The sequence below is a fragment of the Canis aureus genome, chromosome 37, assembly GCF_053574225.1.
Source record: "Canis aureus isolate CA01 chromosome 37, VMU_Caureus_v.1.0, whole genome shotgun sequence".
Lineage (NCBI taxonomy): Eukaryota > Metazoa > Chordata > Mammalia > Carnivora > Canidae > Canis > Canis aureus.
In genome coordinates, this window is record NC_135647.1 from 13,945,677 (window position 1) to 13,970,865 (window position 25,189).

General features: G+C 44.5%; 1 protein-coding gene and 1 long non-coding RNA gene across 11 annotated transcripts in view; one reads left to right on the forward strand and one right to left on the reverse strand.

The window, feature by feature from the left end:
- PHACTR1 (phosphatase and actin regulator 1) overlaps window positions 1–25,189 on the reverse strand; it is a 562,807-nt gene that overhangs the window by 38,781 nt on the left and 498,837 nt on the right. For 9 of the 10 annotated variants that reach the window (XM_077886026.1, XM_077886025.1, XM_077886024.1 and 6 more), the window contains 2 exons: window positions 8,232–8,479; window positions 5,760–5,916 (listed from right to left, as the gene is read on the reverse strand). In XM_077886026.1, coding sequence (XP_077742152.1) covers window positions 5,760–5,916; window positions 8,232–8,479 — 405 coding nt within the window. Of the gene's footprint in view, window positions 1–5,759; window positions 5,917–6,917; window positions 7,173–8,231; window positions 8,480–25,189 lie in introns of those variants that run through there. The other variant, XM_077886033.1, reaches the window with a different exon arrangement.
- Window positions 5,781–8,765, forward strand: LOC144306597 (uncharacterized). Its single transcript, XR_013373680.1, has 2 exons — window positions 5,781–6,393; window positions 8,623–8,765. It is a non-coding gene; the product is annotated as an uncharacterized LOC144306597 (long non-coding RNA).

Below are 25,189 nucleotides of genomic sequence, written 5' to 3' on the forward strand. Positions count from 1 at the left end.
GACTGAGCCACCCAGGTGCCCCTCCCAACACACAGTAATATTCTTTTCTCAAAATCTCAGGAAAAACGTGTAGTGTACTCCCCCCAAGAATGCATAACTGTGGTCCCCAGAAGAAAAATTATAGCTTCCTAATCAGAGATCAAAACCAGGTGCCCAGGCTGGGATGTGGTCCTTGGGCTGAATTTGGTCCATAAATATATACAGCTTGCTCTGTACCGTGTTTTAAAAATTTGGAACTTTTAGGGTCCCCTGGGTGGCTCAGTTGGTTAAGCATCTGCCTTAGGCTCAGGTCATGATCTCAGGGTCCTGGGATCGAGTCCTGCATCAGGCTCCTCGTTCAGCAGGAAGTCTGCTTCTCTCTCTCTCTCTCTCTGCCCCCTCCTTCTCCTCCTTACTACTTGTTTTCTCTCAAATAAATAAATAAAATCTTAAAAAAATCGGAACTTTTGTTAAAAAAAAATCCAGATTTTTTTCAGCGGCTCTGACAAACTAGTCTTTCATTTCTGCAAAACAGGGGCTGCAGCTGAGTAGTACCAGTGCTTTGGGTAAGGGGTGGACTTTCCATGTTGCCCCCGTTCCCAACACTCTCTGTCAACGATCTTAGAAATGCCCGCTTCACTTATGATCACGATCTGGCTGGTGCTGGCATGTCTTTGAACCGGTGACCTCTTCCCAGGTAGACCCACTTTGTATCTCCCCAAGTGTTATGGGTTGAATCCTATCTCCTCCAAACTCATACGTTGAATTCCTAACCCTAGTAGGTCAGAATAGGGCCTTACTTGGAGGTAGGGTCTTTATAGAGATAAATATAAAATAAGGCCATTGTGGGTGGGTCCTCACCAATGTGACTGGTCTCCTTACAAAAAGGGGACACTCTGACACAGAGACATGCTCCCAGGGAGAAGTAGAGATGAAGATGCAGATCAGAATGATGCATCTACAAGCTAACGAAAGCCAAAGAAAGCCAAGGACGGCCAAGCAAACCCCCAGAAGCCAGAGGGGAGGCACGGCACAGATTCCCCTTCACAGCCCTCCGAATGAACCAACCCTACTGACACCCTGGTGTTGACTTCCAGCTGCTGGGAGATAATCCATTCTGTAGTTTGAGCCGGTCAGTTTCTGGTACGTTGTTATGGCAGCCCTAGAACACGAATACTCTGAGTAGCTTAAATTAAGTATCTTCCTTTGATCATTGGGTGGAATCATAGGCGAGGAGCCTAAATCACTCGACATGTCTGGTCTAGAGAAAGGGCGTCACAGGGAAAACCATTCTTCCCCAAACAGAGCAAGCTTCCACGAGCTCCCCATAGAGATAGATGCTTCTAATCATAAGTGGGAAAGTGTCTGCTCCTGCTTGGGTGGTGCTGAAAAATTCTGGTCAACCATGACTGCCAAAAAGATGAAGGCACTTGACCCAGGGGGAGGCTGATACGGAAAGCGAGAAGAGGTATTTTCAAGGAAAGAGTGTGTCACGGAAGCAGACTGTCTGAATCTTCACGCTCTAAGTGCTTTACACTCCTGCATTCATTGCAAGGTGCCTTCTGTTTGATTTTTCTTCCCCGGCTTCTCCTTCCCATCTGATCTAAACATTCTGGAGGGGCCGGAGGAGAGGGTCTTGGTGGGAGAGGACCACGCCGGCTGGGTCTGGAAAGCTGGCTGCTCCCCCAAGAAATGGCCTAAGTGCACTGGTTGCTGAGTGGCCACGAATGGGCCATGTGCCCGTTCTTTCCTTTGAAAACCAGCAGTCCTGGTGATTTACAGGATGACTTTCTAAAGGATATTTCAGAGACAAGCGCATGCCATTTTGGGGTGCTTCTTTTCAGTCCCTGAGAGCCCCATCCCCAGTGGCCCTGAGCTCCAGCCTTTAGGGAGACTTTCACTTCTTGAGCCAGTCAATGCGCCAAGCTGGAAAGTGGAGGAGAGCCAGAAGGCGTGATCATGTTGACCGCCTCCTAGGGTTTGGGTTGAAGGGCCCCGAGAAGAGGCCCAGAGAGAAAGCAGTGTGGTCTTGCACTTGGGCAGGGCTCAGGTGGGGGTGAGGAGCTGCTCTGAGCTCACACACTTCCACGACCAGAGGTCACCAGGGATGAAAAGTCCTCCTCACACAGCTTGAGAAGGGGCCTTTAGACCCATGGCTCCATCAATATAATCTAGGCAGGCACCCCCAAACATGCCATTTCTTTCAGCTTCGTATCAGTGCTACTGCACTCATAGACCATGTGCATTATGATACACACACAAGTCATCAGTTTAAGAAGAATGATACAAAAGAAATTTAAATAGAAGTTCTGCTACTTGTACTGCTCCCTTCCCCCAACACCCCAGTGGACAGGCTTGCTCACCCCTTGGCTCTCTGCACCCATCCTGAGTTTATAAACGGAAAGCACAGAGCAATGTTCACCCAGTAGACCCTGTTCATGTCTCTAGGGCAGCCCACATTTCTCAAATGGCAACTGACTGATAGTTATTTACCGTCAAAACATCCAGATGACTTGCTGATTGAGGCTTTGGAGAGTGCCCAATAGCATCAATGAGAACATATTTTTGGAACAATGTTTTTGCATTCTTATGTAGAAACCCTGCCTTTAATGCTTGACATCGTTTTACTTGGAGTTTCTGCTTCCCACTCCCAAGTTGGGATTATTCTTGGAATGCTGCATAGTTTGTTTGTTTGTTTGTTTTATACTATTAAAACTGCCAAGCTAAAATTATGTTTTGTGTTTTGCTTGTCACTCCACGAGCACCACAGACGTGGCTATGTGCTTTTCAAAGCACGTAAGATTTCCAGCACGATTTCACTGCCTCCTTGCAGCAGTGTAGCCCCAGAACTGCAAGCTCTAATGCGGAGTCCTACCTTCTTTTAGTTACTTTTTTGATAATAAAGCTCACCAATGGCACGAGGTCATCAGATGACTTAATCTAATCCCCTTGGGTTAGGAAGTGAAGGCCCAGGGCAGATGCCTGCTCAGGAAACTAGAACCAGAGCTAGAACCCAAGGCTCCTGCCCTCTGACTACTTCTGCACAGTCACCTTCAGATTCTTCAGATTTCCCCTTCATTGGGCTCTGACTTCAGGAGAAATGAGTGGCTGGAAGTACAGAGAAGGGTTCTTATTCTAAAAGGAATAGGGGATCCCTGGGTGGCTCAGTGGATTGGTGCCTGCCTTTGGCCCAGGGTGTGATCCTGGAGACCCGGCATGGAGCCTGCTTCTCCCTCTGCCTGTGTCTCTGCCTCTCTCTCTCTCTCTCTCTCTCATGAATAAATAAATAAAATCTTTAAAAAAAATAAAAGGAATAGCCCTGAAAACTCCTTGGGTGTGAATCAGTGGCTGCATTATCTCAAAGACGACGGTGAGATGTGGGTTTGACCTGTGCCCTGATTCGCTGGCCTCTGTACTACACCTGGTCAACCAGCTAAGCCCTCCTGACATCCTCTCTTTCAGACCCACTTTCTAGAGTCTGGCTGGAAATGCCCGGGGTCTTGCCATGAGGAAATAAACTCCCTAGCTGGAAGAGTGAACAAAGACGAGGTGGATTTGGGGCAAGGATGCAGGCCAGCCCACCACAACCCTCCCAACTCCCCTCTTTCTCCCCCTCCTGCCCCCAGGCCATGACCAGGGTAAGAGAGAAGCATTGGGAATGGGACCCTTCAGCGGATTTTGGGAATTCCAAGCAGATTGAAGTGTGGTTAAAAGAGAAGGGGTGGGAAGGGTTGATATGCAAGGATGAGGCTTTAACTGTGGAGAACTCCTAGTACTCGCAGGGTCTGTGTCTCTCCCAACCCATGGTCCCGTCACTGCCACTGCCAGCCAGTCATGGTGGCGGTGTGGGACATCCATGGCCTGTTACTCTCTAGCTGCCTCCAGGTGGAACAGCTCTACAACGGATAAGCAGAGAGGCCAGTCACACACCTGCTTTCTACATGTCCTATCTTCCTCGCCCCCCCATCATGGACGATGCACCCCCCTACTCCGGGCAGCCAGATGTGCCGGCCTCTCCCCCACATCACTTCCTACAGGGAATCCTTCCATGTCCCCTTCACATACCTGGGGCTCTGCTTGTCTTGTAGCAAAGCTGGGGAGGTGAGAATTTAGGGCAAAGAATCACGATAAAGGGTGTCTACCTCAAGGAAGGGGGACCTGCTCCTTCTTTTTCCTCCAGTCCCCTAAAAGGCAAGTCTTTTAATGTCAGGTGTAAAAGTGGACAAGCTGTTGGAGGAAACAGCCCACAACCATATCCACCCATGCCATACCCCAAAAGATCTGAGAGAAGAGTATCACTGTCTCCAAGAGGGAGGAAAACAGGGATGAGGCTCTGGGCAGTCGCTGGAGGAAGAGAATGGGATGGGGGGCGGGGAAGAGTTGCATGGGCAGAGATTTTTGTTCCATAGAAGGAAGAATGTTTAACAATCCAACAATGGGGCAGGCTCCCCAGGAGGCCGTAGGGAGCTGTCACCACAGCATTAACAGAGACCTGGATCACTAAACCCTGGACGTGTTACCACATTCAATGAGCATCCAAGAGTTTGTGGATGCGTGCACGTGCGTGTGGCAGGTGGTTAGAGATCTCTATCCTGGGGCTCTAAAGACTGCACACACAAGACCAAATCACCCATCGATGCTGAGCAATTTACGCAGCCCCGTACCATGAAAACAACCCCCTCTGAGATGAAACCAAGTTAACCATGAGCCAGAAGCTGCCCTGAAGTGAGGACATAAGTCAGGGGGGAGGGCTGAACTCCAGCACGCTGCTGGGTGACATCGATGGCCCTGTAAGCTCCCTCCTCACCCCTTTCCTCACCTATATTTGTGAAGAAAATGAAAGCTACCGGCTGGGGTTGTTGGGAGGATAACTGAGTGTTTAAAATGCTTTACTTATGTTTCTGAACCCTTACAGCTCCCATTTTACAAATGCAGAAGCATATGCAGAGGGAACAAGGGCATTGCTCGGGCCTGTCCCGCTGGGAAGGGGCAGAGGGCAGCTCAAAGCCTGGGCACAGTGCCCGGGACAAGGAAGGGCTCCAGGTGGTCACGGCCAGGACCAAGGTGGGGAGGGTGGCAAGACACACCTGGCTAAGCAGGGGTGCCCTGGAGCCGATCTCTGCAGCACGGGGCAGGTAGCGAACGCTCCCCACACCCGGCAGCCTCCTCTCTGTAAAATAGGCACACAGATGCCCAATTTCCTAGGGAGGCTCGAGGATGAAATGATTTAATACACATAAAATGTTTAGAAGAATGCCAGGCAAATGACAAGTGCTCCGCGGACGTTAACGAATGCCACACTCCTGTGCCCTAGATCGTGGACGCACACATAGGTGTTCAATGCACTAATGTAACAAGCCGCTGAGCCTATGTCTGTAATATCTGTACAAAAAGGCAACCACTCAGGAAGGATCACAGGTTAGTAACGAGGCCCAGGGGACCGCTGGCCTCATGCACTTGCAAGGAAGAGCCGAAAATGTGTTTATCTGACTGCCTGGAGCTTCACCAAACCACAACTGCTCTCTGCAGGTCATCGTTATCTACTGGATGCCAGTGATTCTCCTACAGGCACTATTCTCCCTGGAAATCCACCCTCTAGCTTCTCCCCGAACCTTTGTTCAAGATCTGCTTGAGTGAAGGGGAAGGGATTATATAAAAGTAACCCTGGAGAAGACCTGGATTGTTCTCCACCTAGTTGTCCCCACAGGAGGCTCTTCCAGAGACCCCCTGGGAGTGATGTGGGGAGGGAGACCGCAGAGCCGACAGCCGGGCAGTCCTACCTGGTGAGTTTGGTGCCGATCTGCTGCCTCAACTCTAATCGCTCCTCATCTGTCTGCCTAGGAAGGATGTTCTTTTCTTCGAGCTCCCGCTTGGAGGGCCTGTTGCTGAGCTTGATGGCTAAGGAGTCCTTCCTGCACACCTTCATGGCCAGGGAGGCTGCGAGAGGGAGAAAGAAGTCCTTAATGCTGACATAAACCTGCCCGGGCTCCATGTGGCCAGCGGTGAGCCATGAGGTTCGAGGCAGGAAGACAGACCCAAGGAGCTTAACACCTGCGAGTGGCCTAAGGCCTTGTTCAAATGGTCACTGATAGAGTTCCTGCAACCGACATGTTCGATGGACCTAGCACTGTCTTGTGGGTGTGAGGGGCACATGGGGAGTCTGTGATGGGATCTCTGGCCCCTGCCCCCAGGAACCCCAGCAGGCAGGCAACATCACAAAGGAGGGCTGGCTGGGCCGTGGAGCACAACAGAAGAAAGGGCTGGCGGCCTGGAGCAGCCACGGGGAGCTTCAGGGAGGAGGGGTTGGCACTCAAGAGACAGGTGCCAGCTGAGAAAAAGGTAGCAGCTGGCAGCCGTCTGCAGTGGGGAGCCTCAGAGAAGATGGAGAAGCCAGGCAATCGCAGGAGACAAGAGGTCAGCCGAGTGGAGCTGGGGGTGGGAGGTGTGCATGCAAAGGAAAGTATAGTTGGGCAAAGTGGGGTGAGTATGGGGTTTGAGTGGAAGCGAGGTCACTGGAACCAGTAACATTCTGGGATGGAGCAGAGGGCAGGGCTTCCTTATGATTGGAATAAATCTATGGTTCTCAACTAGGGGGGACTTTGCACCCCACTTCCCGCCCCCTGCCAAGGACACACTTGGAAAAGTCCAGAGATAGATTTTGGTTGTCAAAACTGGGGTGCGGTGGAGGCGGCGGTATTCCTGACATCTAGTGGGCAGAGGCCAGGGTGCTGCTGAACACCCTGTAATGCACAGGGCAGGCCCCGCAATAAAGAATTACCTGCTCTGAATGTCGGGGGTGCCAAGGCTGAGAACGATTCAATTCTCTGGGTAGGAAACGTGAGCAGAGGCTGGGCACTGCTCCCAGTCATGGGTCCCCGGGGCCCCTCTGTGGTTTTTGTCTCCTTGACATTATTTTGACCATATCATTGCTTGCTCACCAGGCGTCCTCCCAGCTTTCCAATTCAGCTAACTGTCTGAAGCCTGGTGCATGGAAAGCAAGAGGAAGAGACTAGGAAGTAGCACATTTGGGGGGTTCCTTTGGATTTTATTTAGTAGAGCTGGTCTTCTTTCTTTCTCCACTGGTTTTAGAACAAGGGCCTTGGAACAAGACCTAGCTGGAGTCAAATCCCAGCGCTGCCTCTTAGATGTGAGGTTCTTGGCCAGTCCCTTTCCTCTCCATATTCTTTCCTTATCTGTGAAATAGGCCAATGGCATCCATGTCAGCAGGTATTGTAAGATGCATGTAACAGAATAAAATTGTAACACCTCGGCACACAGTATATATTTCAGTAAAAGGTGGCTATTGTGTAAATTCATTAAAAAGTTGACCAAACAGGGGTGCCTGGGAAGCTCAGTCAGTTAAGCATCCGACTCTTGGTTTTGGCTCAGGTCATGGAACTGAGCCCTGCATCGGGCTCCATGCTCAGCTCAGAGTCTGCTTGAGACTCTCTCTTTCTTTCTCTCTCCCCTGCTCATGCTAAGTAAATGAATAAAATCTTAAAAAAAAAAAAAAGTTAACCAAGTAATCAGTCTGTACTCATTTAACTAGAATTTATTATTTACAGCCAGATTTTGGAACTTTGCTTTTTCATTGCTTCTCTTCCATGGAAAGGCCTTAGGACATTTAAATTCAGGCCTTGTAGAGTTATTGAGGTGTTCATTTATCTTTTTTTTAATTTTTATTTTTTAAAAAGATTTTATTTATATATTTGAGAGAGAGTGAGAGAGTGCACTAGTGGAGGTGGGGGAGGGACAGAGGAGGAGGGAGAAGCAGACCCCCCCCTGAGCAGGGAGCCCCACACAGGACTCAATCCCAGGACCCCTGGATCATGACCTGAGCCGAAGGCAGACGCTTAACTGACTGAGGCACCCAGGCGCCCCTTGAAGTGTGCTTTTAAATGAATTTGTTGCTTACGCAATGGCTAGTATTTCTGAGTATGCTATAGACTGGAACTGAGTTTTTGGGTCCCTCCCTCCCTTTTTTTGAGGAAGGGGGTTGGATCTCAAGGGAAGGAGTCAAAGAAAGAAAAAGCCACCTAAGAGATGAGAAGTGGTGGCATGGTGTTGCAATTTTTAAAGATAGGAGGGTGTCTGGAGGACATTTACCCTTTCATTTTCCCAACTGAACTGCCCTATGGCCCTGGCGAGTGGACACGGAGCCGGGATCAGAAGCCAGAGTGCGGGGCACCCTGGGCAGCTCTCCTCCACCAGTCTGCCCTCCCACCCTCTAAGAAGCGCTGGGATGTACGCACTGGTGTACAGCGAGCTATCATCGTCCTCGTCCTCCTCCTCTTCCTCCTCTTCTCTTGTGTATAGGCAAGAAGAGTCTTCGTAGTCTGATTCATGAGGCACATTTTCTTTATTGTCATCACATTCAATCACAACAGTTGGCACTTGTCTTATTTCTGGAAGGCCCAGAGGTCCCGCTTTTGTGACACCGTCACTAGAGTGCAAACCAGAGCTGTGGTAAGAAGTGGAGCAGGGGACCCGCTGTTCAGAGCTGTTGGAAGAGGAAGAGGAAAGAGGATGTTAATTCTGGCCAACACATCACATAAATGCATTAGAATCTTTTTAAAAGTCATTTGTCCCATCCTAAGAGACAAAGGGTCTACTGGGCAATTCACATCTCTTTTCTTATTTCAGGGCAGCAGAGTTTCCTGACGGGATGGGGGTGCGGCTTACCTATCAGTGTGGACATCTCCATGCCACTCAACTGTACACTTTAAAGTGGTTATCATTTTTTTTTTTTGGTTTGGAGCATTTTTCACCATTAAAAAAAATTAAAACACAAACATTTTTTTAACAAAAGAATTTGAATTCCAGAAATACTTATGGTTAAGATCAACATCTCCAAGTATCAAAGCAAGATTCATCTGCAACCCACATGTTTTGCAGGAGTAAAAGCATTAATTGGAGGGTAAAGCTAGGAATTTAGGAAAGAGAGATACTGCATGAGGTTCTAGTTTTCAGAGCTATACAGCATGACTGATAGGGGCTGAGTCTCACAGAGACTCTTTGAAATGTCATGGATGGAGATGCAGAGGAAGAGCAGACAAGGGACCATAAGGCTGGAGACGTGTGCATGATCATCGTGGTGGGCAGGGTCATGGATGACTTAGAGGGATTTCTCTCCAAAGGACAGTGCCAGACTCTCAGCAGCTATGGGTAGTGTTAGTCTGATTTTGTCATAGGCTAATTTTCCAGGGGGCAGTGATGATGACTTTCTTGGTTTTACCTCTCAAGGTGAACCAACTCAGATAAAAAATGTATTTTAATTAAAAATGATTTGCTTCATTACAAATTTAATTAAAAATGGTTTGCCATATAAATTCATTGTAGGGAAATTAGGAAATGCATAACAAAAATAAAGAAAATAGTTATTATTATTATTATTGTTATTATTATTATTATTATTTTAAAAGAGTCTCTCCTAGGTCTCTATAGTACTTTAGAATGTTTCTGAGGCCAGGCTCTGAATGAAATCCAGCAAGAAAAATGGAGCCAGAAACACAGTGCAATTTTATAGTTCTTTTTTGGGTTAACTAGAAGTGGCATTTATATCTTTCATTTAAGGAATTTGTAAACATAGGTGACTCAATGCATTTTACCATCTAAGAATGTCTGACATGCACAAGAAGGTGGGGGGTGCGGTTATGCTATACTGTATATCAACTATATATCAATAAACTTTGCATTAGAATATCTCATACAAAAGAAAAATTTTACTCGTGACATATGAATACATGAGAGTCTCCTTTGAAACATTCATTATACTTTAAATTATTGCTATGTCTGATTTAAATTCAATTAACTTTCTTCCTTCTATTGTTTCCAAAGAGCTGTTTTCCTCTCTGTGTTTTGCACATAACTCTGCAGTGACACAAATGGAAAATCTAGTTAACACATTATGAGCTATGATGTTCCAGGCAATGAACTCAATCAACTTAAACACCTTTCGACGGCTGAGGGAGACTGAAACACATATTTACAAAAATGCAACATCTTATTAGCCATTGGCCGTGTAGAGTCCATTTCCCACCTGATTTAATACCAATGGCAATAAGAGCCGGCAATTGGAGCATGTGAGAGGTGGCAAACAGAAGAGCTGGGTGGTGGGCACCTACGGGCCCGCCTGCCATGTGGCCCTGTCTTGGACAATGTACCTGCTGCATTCCAGCTGTGCTCGGATTTCCACACTGAGAGTTAGGGAAAGCACTGGAGGAGGCAGAAACGTAATTGCACGCCTGGCCCATGTTTTCCCCACCCCTGCCCTCTCCTCTCCGTCACTGACAGCTTAATTAACAATGGCTCTGATACAACCATGGAGCTGGGGATATGCTGCGTGGGAGAGAGCGGGTGATCAGCAGCTAATAGATGTACCTGTGTGGTGGCCTCTCTGGAGGCCAAAAGAAAAAAAAAACATTAGAAATGAGAAAGCACAAGAATTCCTTAAGATAGAAGTTTCCAATTATCTCAAGGGGTCAGAGAAAGGAGAAATATTATGCAAAGAAAAGTAAGAAGCTCAGCCTTACAGCTAGGCTGTGATAAACAGGAGGCTGTGGTTTCTCCTCCTTCAGAGATGCAAGGGAAGAAGGGCAAGCCTTGAGTGGGACAGGATTATAAGGAGCCTCCCCACCCCCCGCCCCACCAGTCGTGGTGGCAGGTGTGAGTGGTCAGGCCACCAGCCTTGTGAAACAAGGACTGGTCATGGTGATCAGTGATTGCCTGTTGCGGGTATTACAGACATATCTGAAGATCTCACCTGGCCAATCAGGTCACCTTTCCTTCCCTCTATGACTCTAGCAGGTGATATAACGTCTAATTTACCACAAGGATTAAAAAAAAAAGTGTTTCCCAGGAAGTGAAGTGAATCTACCAAAAGGGTTTGGTTCATAAATATCCACTGGCTGCCAACTATGTCAGGGAAGGTGCTGGGTGGAAGACAAATACCCAGATGATCCCATACATTGGGTAACTGGTGAGCCAAAGGACAGCAGAAAAGACAAAGGAGAGAAGAGTTAGCTGAGCAGAGGCTGGAAAGTTTATTATGGGATCTCAGTCTGAGGAGTCGAGATACAGATTGGAGTCCAAGTTTTGCCACTTACTATCAAATCTTTACATTGGGCTAATTATGTAACCTCTCTGAGTCCCTGTCTCCTTGAGCAACACCGGGTAAACCTACCTTGATAGCAGGGCTGGTGCGTGTGAAGTGGCCATGGGCGTGCCTGGAAATGAGGCCCTCTTCTATTATTGACAGAAGCAGCCTTCCAAGTGAATTCAAAACACTCTCAGCTTCAGAGTATTCACACCGTTGTCAGGGCAACTTGCTAAAACCCAGATCTCACAGCTTTGCCCATGAGAACTCCCAATACCTGCCTAGCCCACAAAACCAGTGCTCCATGAGTGACACAAATGGAAGATCCCATTAACACCTTATGAGCTCTACTCGCCAAGGCCAAGAACTAAATCAACATAAATGTAGCACCTGATCACATGTGGCCTCCACCCCTGGCGGCTGTAGGCAAGAAGGGGAAAACCTAGGTGGGTATAAGTCTTAGGCTGGTTTTCTATAATAGAGGTGTCCCTTGGCAGATCTGCTCTCAGTAAAAGATTTTATCGGTAAAGAGAAGTGAAAACCATCAGCCTGGAAGCAGTAGTTCAAGCACAGCATGATGTGCAATCCTCTGCACAATCCGACCCAAATCATTAAACCCACCTTCGTTCCCCCTTCCCAGTCCTCCTCTTCCCAGCCCTCCTCCCAGTTGTACCCATACAACTCCTCCCTCGGTCACATACAACATATGTAACGATGCATTACATGCTCCTGGACTGAAATGTGCTCCCCTTCCACCTTTACTGTGTCGATTTCTATTTATCTTTTAATACTTTGTCCCAGGCGACGCTTTGGGACAAAGCATTAAAAGATACTTGGCTTTTTTTCTTTTTTTCTCCAGAGACTCCACCCTTGTGAAAATTGTGAACATCTGTTTGCTTGCTGCCTCCCGTCCCCAACCAAGCTGGGGTCTCCTGGAGGGGCAGGGCTGTGTCTTACTCACGTTTGTAGCAGATGCCGAGTACTGTTCTGACACAAAGCAGACACTCAATAAACTTTTATTATGTTTGCTGAGTGAATATGGGCTGGAATCACTGAGATTTAGGAGCTTTTCTAAGGGGCTGGCAAATCATTTTCAAAGAGTACTAAGAATTTTTAAAAAAATTTCAGGGGGGCACTTGTGGTGTATTGCAGGGCTGTGGGTGCCCCTGACTTGGCTGGCACTTTCATCAATGGCTTAATGACAAAAAGGGCATCTTCATCAAATATGCAAAAAAGGGCAGCCCGGGGGGCTCAGCGGTTTAGCGCCGCCTTCAGTCCAGGGCGTGGTCCTGGAGTCCCGGGATCGAGTCCCACATCGGGCTCCCTGCATGGAGCCTGCTTCTCCCTCTGCCTGTGTCTTTGCCTCTCTCTCTCTCTCTGTCTGTCATAAATAAAAATCTTTAAAAAATATGCAAAAGAACTGAGATAGACAAGGAAAGGAGGGAGTGAAAAGTGAACATTTACTGTATTGTCCACTGTTTTAGAAACTTCCATATCTGGTATCTCATTTCATTTCTATAATAACTCTGCAAGAGAAATGTCATTATCCTCATTTTATTAAGTGGGAAGTTAAGGCTTGAGGGAGGGTAATTAACCAGCCCATGAGGATAGATTTGTGAAGAAGGAAGTTGGGGGGCGCCTGGGTGGCTCAGTTAGTTAAGCATCTGCCTTCGGCTCGGGTCATGATCTCAGGGTCCTGGGATCCAGCCCCACATCAGGTTCCCTGCTCAGCAGGGTGTCTACTTCTTCCCCTATTCACATGCTCTCTTGTGTGCATGTACACACTCTTTTCTTCTCTCTCGGATAAATAAATAAAATCTTAAAAAAAAAGGAAGACATACATTGAGATACTCAATAATATTTTTTTTAAAAGGAAGGGAGTTGGAATTTGAACTCATCCTGCTTCAAAATGTTGTACCTAAGGATTGTGTACTCTGATTAATCACAAACCCCACTAACTATACACATGCAAGGTGGAGGAAATGTATAAGAGAGCATTATTACTTTATAAGTATTTTAAATCTTACTAACCAGGGTAGGTAATAGTGCTCTATCTTGCTACAGTCAGGCCATCCTTGGGCACTGAGTTTAAAGGCTTCATCTTAGACACTGTATTGTAATGTTCAGGATGGTGAAGGGACTCATCTGATGATTCATCTGTTGACTCATCTGACAACCTCATCACATTGATTGTCTTGGCCTCATTTGCTCCAAAACAGCAGAGTTGAGCAGTTGCAATAGAGCCTCAAATATTTGCTATCTCAACTATCAGAAAATCTTTTCTGAAATTTGTATGGGGGGGCATGAAAAGCCTTAAAAAGCCACAGCAATCTTGAGAAAACAGAACAAAGCTGGAGGTATCATAATCCCAGATTTCAGGATATACCACTAAGCTATATGCTACTGGCATAAAAACACACACAGATCAACAGAACAGGATAGAGTCCAGAAATAAAGCCACGCTTATATGGTCAATTAATCTACAACAAAGAAGACAAGGATATACAGTGGGGAAAAGACCATCTCTTTAATAAACACTGTTGGGAAAGCTGGACAGCTACAAAAGAACAAAACTGGACAGCTTTCTTACACCATACACAAAAATAAACTCAAAATGGATTAAGGAATCTAAATGTGAGACCTGAAACCATAAAAATCCTAGAAAAGAGCACAGGCAGACTCTTTTTGGCCTTAGCAACATTTTTCTAGCTATGCCTCTTAAGGCAGCAGAAACAAGAGCAAAATCAAACTAAATAAAAAGCTTTGGCACAGCCAAGGAAACCATCAAGGCAACCAACTGAATGGGAGAAAATTTTTGCAAATGACATATCCAATGAGGCGTTAATATCCAAAACATATAAAAAATATACACAACTCAACGCCAGAAAAAACAAACAATCCAATTAAAATATGGGCAGAGGACCTAAATAGACATTTTCCCCACGATGACAACCAGATGGCCAACAGACACATTAAAAGATGCTCAACATCACTCAGCATGTCAAATCCACGGAAAAGCAAATAGAAACCACAATGATATCACCCGATACCTGTCAGAATGACTAGTATTAAAAAGACAAGAAATGCAAAAAAATAACAAGTGTTGGTGAGGATGTAGAGAAAAAGGAACCCTCATGCACTTGTTGGTGGGAAAGCAAACTGGTGTAGCCACTGTGGACAACAGTATGGAGGTTCCTTAAAACATTAAAAATAGAATTAGCTATGATCCTGTAATTCCACTACTGGGTGTTTACCTGAAGAAAACAAGAACACTACTTTGAAAAGATATATGCATTCCTATATTTATTGGAGCATTATTTATAATAGCCAAAATATGGAAGCAACCCATGTGTCCATCGATAGATGAATGGATAAAGAGGATGTGGGATATACATACAATGGAATATTGTGCAACTATAAAAAGGAATGAGGTTTTTTTGTTTGTTTGTTTTTTGCCATTTGCAACAATAGACCTAGAGAGTACTATGCTAAGTGAAATAAGTCAGATGGAGAAAGACAAATACCACATGATTTCACTTATATGGGAAATCTGAAAACTAAAATGAATAAGCAAACAAAACCAGAAACAGACCCATAAATACAGAGAAGACACTGATGGTTGCCAGAGGGCATGGGGCGCTGGGCCAATGGATGAAGGGGAGTGGGAGATACAGGCTTCCAGTTACGGAATGAAGAAGTCATGAGGATGAAGGTACAGCATGGGGAATAGAGCCAGCTGAAAAACTGTGAAGTTTTCGGACTTCTGGCTTAAATCAATGTTTCCCTAAGCTTGGTCATACCCACACGCCCTTTTTGTGAGTGCGCCATATGTAAAGTACACTTATACCATTTTACTTTGTATTTTTAAGTCAATGTTTAAAAGATCATAAAGACCATGTCAGCCTCATCTGAAGCAATACATTTGTAATCATAGGTTTCTTATGCTAATGATTATATGTGTTTATAACTTAGGTTAAAATAAATATGTGACTGTGATAACTCAACTAACGTTCTACCAGTAAATGCATATATCACATTTTGGTTAAATAATGGCCTAGACCAGATTTTGTTAGCCTCGGCATGATGAACACTTGGGCGAGGCAGTTCTTCATGGTAAGGGGCTGTCCTGTGCATTGTAGAGTGTTCAGTGGCATCCTTGGGTTCTACCCACTAGATACCAGTGGCATCTCCTCTGGTTGTGGTAACCAAAAACATCACCGGACACTGCCAAATGTACTGTGGTGGCAAAACTGCCCATTTGGGAGCCACTGGCCAAGAATATCTACAACAGCTTTGCTTCTTGCTGCTTCCTCAGAGCTGTACCGTGTGAATCTCTTCCAAAGCAACCTTGGCATTTACTGCTGAGAATCTGCAGCATTCTCTGGATGATTGAGAACCACACGGATCCTTTCTCCTAAGTTCCTGACTTGCTGTGTCCCAGGCTGGACCCTGGGAGTAGAACCAACACACTGATGCTGTTAGGCTTGCACTGAATACATTCTCTGTGCCCCTGATCTAGCCTTTGAGCAGTTACCCCAATAATGCAAGGGCTCCAAGCAGACTCTTGGGTGAGCTAGCTTTTCTCACCACGTGGCCCAGGTCATGATTTACAAAATGACACTCTGGTGGCCTGAGTCACCAGGCCTTCCAGAGTACCTGTCAAAGTGCCCGAGGGTAATAAGATCCATTCTACACCATTCACATCAAAACTCCTCAGGATTAAGCACTGAGTTTGCTTGGAACTCAAATGGCTCTCATTGCCGGTGGTTTGTGTCCACTGTTACTCTCCGATAGCTGATGGGGACTGAAACCACAGGTAAACATAAAGCCTCTCGTCCTAGCCTCCTGGACGGAGCCTGCCTCTACTCTTACTGCACTACTGCGTGCAAACAGGATAAAAGTCAACATTTTAAATGTTCACCATGGGCCATGCCTTGGTTCAGGTAAGGCTCACAACAACCCTGTTGGGTAGGTACTACTGTAAGCCCCCCCCTTTTAGAGAGGAAAAGCGAGGCACATGGCCAATATCACGTCACGGCTAGAGCAGTGCAGGCATTGCTGAACTCAGGCAGGAAGACTGCAGAACCTTATCCCTTACTGATGTCACAATACCACTGCCTACACAGAAGCAAAAGCCCTGCTATGGTTTTGAACTTGCTCTTCTTCCAGAACCTTCCCCTCCCCACCCTCTCTAGGGATGTCAAATGGATCTGATCATGTTAATTCTCCCAGTGAAGACCTCTGAAGGATCTCACTTGTCACCTGCAGGGAGTCTGATGTGGGGCTCTATCCCAGGACCTCGGGATCATGAACTGAGCTAAATAAAGGCAGACGCTCAACCACTGAGCCAACCAGGTGTCCCCTCTTCTGAGCAACTTTTTCTGATTTTTCCAAGGAACACCAGGCTCTTCTCTGTGCTTCCCATCTTTGCTCTGAACTCTGTCACAGCATCTGTCGTATTATGATTACTACCCCCTGGCCCACCGGCTGTGTCACAGACAGAGGTTATCAATGATCTTCATCTCTTAGCCCCATTTTTGTGCATGTTTTTGGAACTGATGGAAAAGTCAATCAAATATTTGAACCAAAGTCCCCCGGAATCAGACTAGGTCACACATTTAATTCACTAAAATAATTATCCCTGTGACCTTTAGAGTTTTGCTGTTATAGGGAAAATACCCTTGCAGAAGGAGAATTAAGGTTTTGGAAATCATGACCTAGACTTTTTCCCTGAGAAAATAATCCAAAGAGACAAGGCTTGGAGACCCACACAAGGAAAGATGTCATGGTCATGGATGTCAAGGCACCCATGGTGCCTTCCAACTCAGGACGATGTGAGCATAGAACATGTGAAAGAGAGGGTGTGAAGTCATTACATTTTCCTTTTTTTTTTTTTTTATTTGTGATAGTCACAGAGAGAGAGAGAGAGAGAGAGAGGCAGAGACATAGGCAGAGAGAGAAGCAGGCTCCATGCACCGGGAGCCCGATGTGGGATTCGATCCCGGGTCTCCAGGATCGCGCCCTGGGCCAAAGGCAGGCGCCAAACTGCTGCGCCACCCAGGGATCCCCATTTTCCAGTTTTACACTTGCAGCCAATCAGGCTACTTCCATTAAGACTGTCCAGAGTTTAAAAAAAAAAAAAAAGACTGTCCAGAGTTAGGCCATCTTGTAAGGTAGTTGGAGTAGATGGAATCTAGAAGGTTTCTTCTTGTATGACATTCCATGACGAATTAAAATAAACACCAAAGAACCTAAATTATTCTCCGGGGTGGGGGAAAGAGGAGATTCTCCATCTCCCTAGCTCCAAATGATGTCATTTTCCCAGAAAATGTCATAGGGATGAATATTCTGTGATATTCATGAGGCATTGGACAGCTATGCCATCTTGGAGTATTTCCATTCTATTAATTAAATATATCAGGTGCTCCGAGGCTCAGGATGAAGGAGCAGGGCATTTTTCAGAAAAACTACAATAGCTAATACACATGGTCCTTTAAGGGTCCTATAAAAGTGCTTTGTAAATGTTCATCTTCTCATTTATTCTTCACAAAAACTTGAGAAGTTAGGAAGGGTACTGCTATTATCTTGATTTTATGGATAAGGCATTATGTTTCTGAGAAAAATGAGTGATCACATGGCTGTGATCACAGCAGGGACGTAAATCTGGGTCTTCTGACTCCAGGGCCTGTGTTCTTTACACTAACCAGGCGGTCCTCTCCCAGAGAACCCTCAATGCCTATGATTTTCTTTCTTTCTTTCTTTCTTTTTTGCCTATGATTTTCTTGTACATATATGTGCTATGAAATGCAATTGCTCCACAAACTCAAGAAAAAACATGGAACACAACAACTTTCTATGTAACAAAAAGCAAGGATAACAGATGCTCATAGAACCCAACTGCTCTTTTGCTATGAATTCTACTTTGAAGAGCCCCAAGGTCAGAGGCTATTATGGAACACAGAGGCAGGTTCGAATTCTAGACTCACACAGCATAACAGTTTTAGTGTGGGTAGCACAAGGCTGGAGATGAGTAGCTATGCAGACAGAAGAAGATACAAGAGAGAGGAGACAATAATTAGTAGGCCAATAATCCAACCTTGGATTGTGGGGTGTTTGTCACTAAAAGGGGGGAACACATGGGTTTACTGTGGTCACGCTACTAACCTATTTCATTGGGGATAGAAAGGCCTCACCATCAACTCTTCCCACTTCCCTGCCTTATTTTTCTTCAATGCTCCTTCTCCACTTCACAGCACATTATATATTTGTTGGTCTCCTCCCCTAAAAGGAGGTATGCCCACAAGGATGAGGACTCTGTTTCGTCCTCATTGACCAAAAATGGTATCTTCCTTCATGGAAAAAAAAAAAAAAAAAAAGAACCAACAGGGAAGAATAAACAAAAATTTGCCTAAGACAGGATGCCTACTACTTTACTACTTACAACAGACAAAGTAAAAACAAAAATTCTGAAAGCTTGAGGGTAAAAGGGCAATCCCAAATCTGCAAAAGCAGATATTTTGAACTCTCTTCTCCTTCATTATGCCCTCAAGATAATCCATGGATGTGAAAGCTTTATTCGTTCCCTCAGTCCTACCTCCATCAAGACAAACATTTAGCAAGTTTTCTTTTTGGAAAATCCAACTCTCTTTTTGACTCTATTAAGCCACATAGGAGACACACAGGTGGAGAACACAAAGGCCTCCCTCCCCTCAGCTTTCCATCTATTTCTCTTCTGACATTTTCTTCCTGTTGAAATAGTTGCATGTTTCTAAGGAATCCTTGGACTTTGAATATTGAAGACTGCCTTACCTATCATGTTTATTACTGGTGAGGGAGAGGCAGTTTACTATAATAATTCATAAAGAAATGAATGCCAACAACCACTCAGGGTCATGACAACAGTTGGTCTCTTTTCAAGACAGCTTTATATCATGACTTTATCTGTGTCATGTGGTAGCAGGCACATTCCATGGCAGGGCACTGGGCCTCATCCATGGGTTGGGGATGACAGGTCATCAAACACCTCTGATACTCTTTTAGGAAATCGGGGGTAGGTTTTGAAATTAAAAATCACTGTCTATTCTAAACTGCTAATCTTCTTCAAACATACTTGTGAACCATTTTATCCTCCTTTCTGAAGAAAAATGTATAATAAAGAGATACTGCTTTCTGGCAGTATCTGATTTCAGATGCAGAGCTTGTTCAAGTTTTTAAAAAAGACATTAATTTCCTCAAAGGACAGAGAAAATTTATTATCTACCAATATAACACTGAGAATGAAATGAAACTTCCAAAGGAACAGCTTTTGTAATTTGGTGTGCACGAGTTATAAAGAGAGTTTTCAGAGGGGAGAGAGAACAATTTTCTTCTTGGAGACCAAAAATGTGTGAGAAATTATGCTACAAATTGCAGTGCCTTAGGCTGAAGAATGACAGAAATAACCACTGAAATCCAAGAAAACAGTTAATCAGCTTCATTTTAGGCAAGCAGGCCCGCATTGTGTGTTTTATCGTGGCCTTCTAAGATAAGAAACTCAACATTAGAGCTTTTGTTTCTGGGTTGGACTCCAGTCAGCAGGAAACTATGCCATTCTATATATAGATTAGGGCACCGAACCTTCCTGAGTCGAGAGTGTGTTTTGAGCTGCTTTCTTTCCAGTAGTGGTGATGAATTTAAATTCATTCATTCATAACCCTTCCTCTGCCCTTTCCAAGGACCAGGGACTCACATTTCTGAAATCCTGTCTAGGGAGGGGATGGGAGAAATAAAACAAAAGATAAGCAGAGTCTGACCCCCAGGCCATCCGTCCCAGCATTCTCCAGTTCGGATGGAGGAGCCAGACACTGGTGTCTTTCTCACAGAACTTCATCTATAGACATTAGCAGATGTTTCAGGTCGTGCTTGGCTGGATGGTGGTGCCGGGAGGGCAGGATGTGGGGCGAGAAGGCTTGTGTTTGAGACCCAGCTGGGCCACTCACTAGTTTGGTTCCTTATTGGTTAAATGGACAGACCTGTCTGTCCACCTCTTAGGCTCTTTCAGAGGATCACGCTGGTGTGCAGCGTGCTTCGTAAATGTCAATGTTGGTGGTCACTGTTTTAACTAGAAATGTACTTGGGCAATGACCATTTATCATAAACCAGTCATTATGGATACTATCCATGAGTTTATTAAAACACTTCCTATAGCATTTTTATATTTTTGGCCTGAAATGTCTTTCTGGATGACGGTTTCCAAGAAGATAAAAGAATCAGTAATCTGGGCAAGAGCAGGGTTTCTACCGATGCACACATGGAATTCAGGAGCAGATTCTCTCGCTTTTGAAAATATACTTCCTTTTTTTATCTTCTTAAGATTTCAAAAGATGTTAGTAGTTTGTACAGTCTCATTTTAACCTTCCCATAAGCAGTTAGCTCATCACCTTACAGGGGAGCATCAGCCTTGCTCATAGTGACATCACCTTGCACTGAAATCACATCACGCCCCTCAGAATCACAGTTACGTTATAAACCAATATCGACATGGAGCCACTTACAGATAAATATATGCTTCATGATTAAAGAATGACTTAAAGTAAGAGGTTGACGGCTCTGGCCTCAGAGGTCAGGGACACATGATCACTGATGTAAGAAAGAATCCTTCCCTGGAAATGCGTTTCATTTAAATTTGTATGTTGTTTCATGGATGATGAACAAAACACTGAGCTTCTTCAAACAAATGCTACTTCACAAGCAATTGACATTTAGGCATTCGGTTTCATTCTTGCCAGGGCACCAATACACATCTGCTTATCATCACGGAGCACTCTGATTTGCAGACAGAAGCATTCTTAACACAAGCCAACGTAGGAATTAGACTGTTATGGCTACAAGAAACCTTGGAAATCATCTAGTTCACCACCAAGAATTATTCTAATTATTCTTTAGAATTTCCTGTGATCCTGGAGGCCACATGAAAAAAAGTAGTTGCCACCATGGAATGTATTTATACTAGGATTACAAATGAATTGTGCCCTTTGGAAGGTCTAAAAGTAATTATGGAATAATAGGATGGGAGAGATTGAAGGAATCTGTGTGGGGAGCGGGGCTATAGATTTTAATTTCTCCTGTCCAAGCTGAAATCATTCCTTTTTCAGTATTCTTGACAGGTAGCAATTTAATTCCCAGCTAATATATACATATAAAAATGGGGATATTATGATCATAAAATAAACTATTCACATACTTAAAATTATCAAGATTATTTTAGGGGAGCCTGGGAGTCTCGGTCTGTTGAGCATCTGACTCTGGATTTCAGCTGAAGTCATGATCTCAGGGTTGTAGGATCAACCTCTGCATTGGACTCTGCACTTAGTGTGGACTCTGCTTCTCTCCCTCTCTCTCTCTCTCTCTCTCTCTCTCTCTGCCCCTTCCTCTGCTCCTCCTCTCTAAAATACTACATAAATCTTTTTAAAAAGTTTTTTATTTTAAAAGAAAGACCACAGATGTTATTGCGTGTCTACCACAATGCTTGGCATACAAACATGTTTCTAATTCTAGAAACACAGTGGAGTTAATAACCTACTTCAATTTATCTAACACAAGGTTATAGAGTTGGGACAGGTCCTGACAGACGATCTCACCTGTTAGGTTTTCCTTTATGAAGTACTCAGGTAAAGCATCTGAGACAGCTCTTAGCCTATCTTTCTTGAAGACCTCCAGCATCTTCTCTCCAGTGGCTCCTGGGTTCTTTTTTATGTCAGATGACAGTCTTCTGTTATTTCTCTCATTCTCAATGATTGGTCCTCTATGAACTTGGGGAGTAACTGTCAACTTCCTTTTCACAAAAATCTCACCACTCCTTCCTCTCATCTGCCTAGAACATTCTCTCATTTCCTTTCTCTCTTTTCATCTGATTATTCCCATCTTTTGGATTTCAGTTGAAATGTAGCTCTCCAGAGAAGCCCATCTTGAATCCCATGTCTCAAGCTGTCCCCCTCTCTGAACTCTTACTGGGACTGACTCACCCGGTTTATTCTGCCCACAGACTCCATGACCCACTGGGGCCAGCAGCCCTCCATACCTGGTTCGCTGCTGTGTTGCCAGTGTCAAGCACAGAGCCTGGTCCAGAAAAGGTGCTCCATAAAAAACTGCTAACTGATCTTACAGATACTAAGGAAACACAGGCACCTTCCTTTTTAAATACTGCAGCTTTCCTATTCTAGCAGTTGAGGGATTGGAGGGTAGGAAAAAGTGGAGGAAAAGTAAATGTATTAGAGATGTGTTTACTTGTCCACTTTAAGACCCATATGTAGTAAGTAAATGCATCTCTGTAGAACTAAATGTATGGTTCTTAAAATTCCCTAAACCAAAACCCATAGGTGAAAATAAAACAGTATTAAAAATATCAATTATTGATACATATGAGCAATAATAGGAACAAAAATGTGAATTTTTTTTGTTCTATTTTATTTAAAAAAATTTTTTTTGTTTTAGTTTCAATCCAGAGATTTCAATTATTCCTGCCATGCTAATATACTCCCCAGATTTCAATTATTCCTGCCATGCTAATATACTCCCCTTCCTCTAATCTGTCAGGATGCCCCCTCATCCACCTTTCATCTGCTTGTGCTGATTTTTCAGGTCCCTATAAATTCTCAAAATTCTGAAAGTTAAGTTAAAACCTGAGGATACTGAAGACAGCTGGATGATCCAGTATGAAACCCTACACCTCAGCAGTTTGCTAGAAGAGCCATGGATGGTCACTTCCCCCATTTTATCATGTACAATGAATACAGTACAAGAGAATTAAATGAAGGGACAATGAACTTCCGTGAGTAAAGTTCCTAATCAACATTACAATATCTTGAACTCAAGTCTGATACTATTCAATGTGACAAAGACCTGTGTTAAACTTTAAAGGAAGACACTTTTACTTTGTTTCTAATATCTACAAAAACAGAATTCACACAGCTCAACCATGGGGTTGGGAGTGTATCCACAGCTAAAGCTTGTTTCTATAATTAAGGGAATTTCTAATTAAACATTAAACATCAGATTAAAATACCTTTCTATTCAAAGATCAGAAGAACTTTTAATCACATTCATTTAATAAATGTTTACTGAGTACTTCCTACATGACAGGTCCTGTGATGGACTAGCGTTGAGTGGGAAGACAAGGATGGTGCCCACCCACCTCTAAGAGAGAATATACAGAGAAATGCACAACATGAGGTAGTGTGTGGAGACAGAGGCAGCCCAGAAGGAGGCAGAGCTTCCTCTGGGAATCTGAGAAGTGGTCAAGGAGGACACAGTATTTCTTGAAAAATAAGCAGAATTTTGCTTTGCAAAACAAGGTGGAGTGGATGGTGGAGGAGAGGAGGGTGCATTCTATACAGAGGGAATGTCCAAGATTTTAGGGTTATGAGAAAAATAAAAAAGGTTAAAGACACATTCTCCACATCATCACTTAGAATTTATGTAACGTGTGTCTTGTGAGAACTCTAAGCTTAACAGTGACAAAGAACATCAGGACCACTCTAAATATCCATCAACAGGGAAGAGATTAACAATCCAACCATAGTGGCTACTGAGGCCTCTATATTCATTCATTCACATATCTGTTTATTTACTCAAATGTTTATTAAGCACCTAGTGCCTGTAAGCCAGGCCCTATTCTAGGCACTTTGGATACAAGCCTGAATAAAACAGTTCTCATCTCTGTGGACAGTATATTCTATTAGGTGAGAAGAGCAATAAGCAAAATGAAAAGCAAGCAATACAGAATGCTAGGTGGGGAAAAATGCTACAAAAAGAATGAAGGGGAGCTGGAGAACATGCTGTGTAACTAGGAGGATTGTAGCATTAAGTAGGGGGATTAGGGAGGGCCTCACTGAGGAAGCGACAACAGAGTACAGGCCCAAGGAAGGGGAGGGAGGGAGCCCTGAGGATATGCGAGGGAAGAGCAGTCTAGCGAGGGAAGGTACAAAGGCCCTTTTTCAGAGGGTATCTGGCATGTCGAAGGCTGTGAGAAAGCAAGAGGGCCTTTTTGGTAGGAGAGAGTGGGCAGTGCAGATAACAAGTCAGGGAGAGGACAGAAGGTCCATGCCATGCTCCTCTGCTTTGCTTTATACTCATAAGTGCATTGGAAGGCCAAAGGAACATTTTGGGCACAGTCATTGTTATGGGTTATCATGTCTCCCTCAAAATTCATGTGTTTAAATTCTAATCCCAGTACTTCAGACCCACAGAATGCATCTGGAGATAGTGTCTTTAGAAGAGCGACTGAGTAAGACGAGGTCATGGGGGCGAGGGTGGTTCTAACCAAATGACTGGTATTCTTCTAAGAGCAGGAGATTAGGACACAGACACATACAGAGGGAAGACCATGTGAATGCCCCAGGCCCCATCTACCCATCTACGAGCCAAGGAGAGAGGCTTTAGGGGAAAGCAATACTGCTGACATATTTGTTCTTGGATTTCCAGTCTCTGGAGCTGTGAGAACATAAATTCCTATTGTTTAAGCCACCCAGTCTGTGGTACTTTGTTATGGCTGCTATAGGAAACCAAAGCAACCATGACCCGAGTTTTGTTACACATTGTCCGTTTGACTGAAGGGGCAGGAGTGGAAGCAGAAGATCAGGCTGGTGGAAAATGGCTCATCCAAGACACATCCTCCATGCACACCCAAGAGCTTTTGCCAACCCAGCGGACATGAGGTCCAAGAGAAAGAAGAGTGTCAAGAGTGAGCCCACGATTTCTGGCCTGAGCAACTAGAAGTTTGAATTTCCCTTTTAATTAAGAAGGACTTCTTTCTTTAAGGTGTATTCCCTTAAGAATCACCCCCAAATTCCTTCAGGGTCAACAAGGATACATACCCCATCTTCATTTTACTAACAGGGAAGCCAGAGCACAGGGAACTGATAGGTTGAATTAAGATGAGAAAGAAAATGAGTGGCTGATTAGGATTTTTAAGTCTGAATTCCCAGATTTATGTCAATTAGATCATAGAGCTTATTGAAGATATTAAAAATTGCATGATAACTGAAATGAGAAAATGTCACTTTCAAAGAAGAGATGAATCATCAGGAAGGGAAACAAATGAAGACCATGTCATTTCAGGAAACTGACACAAGCAAA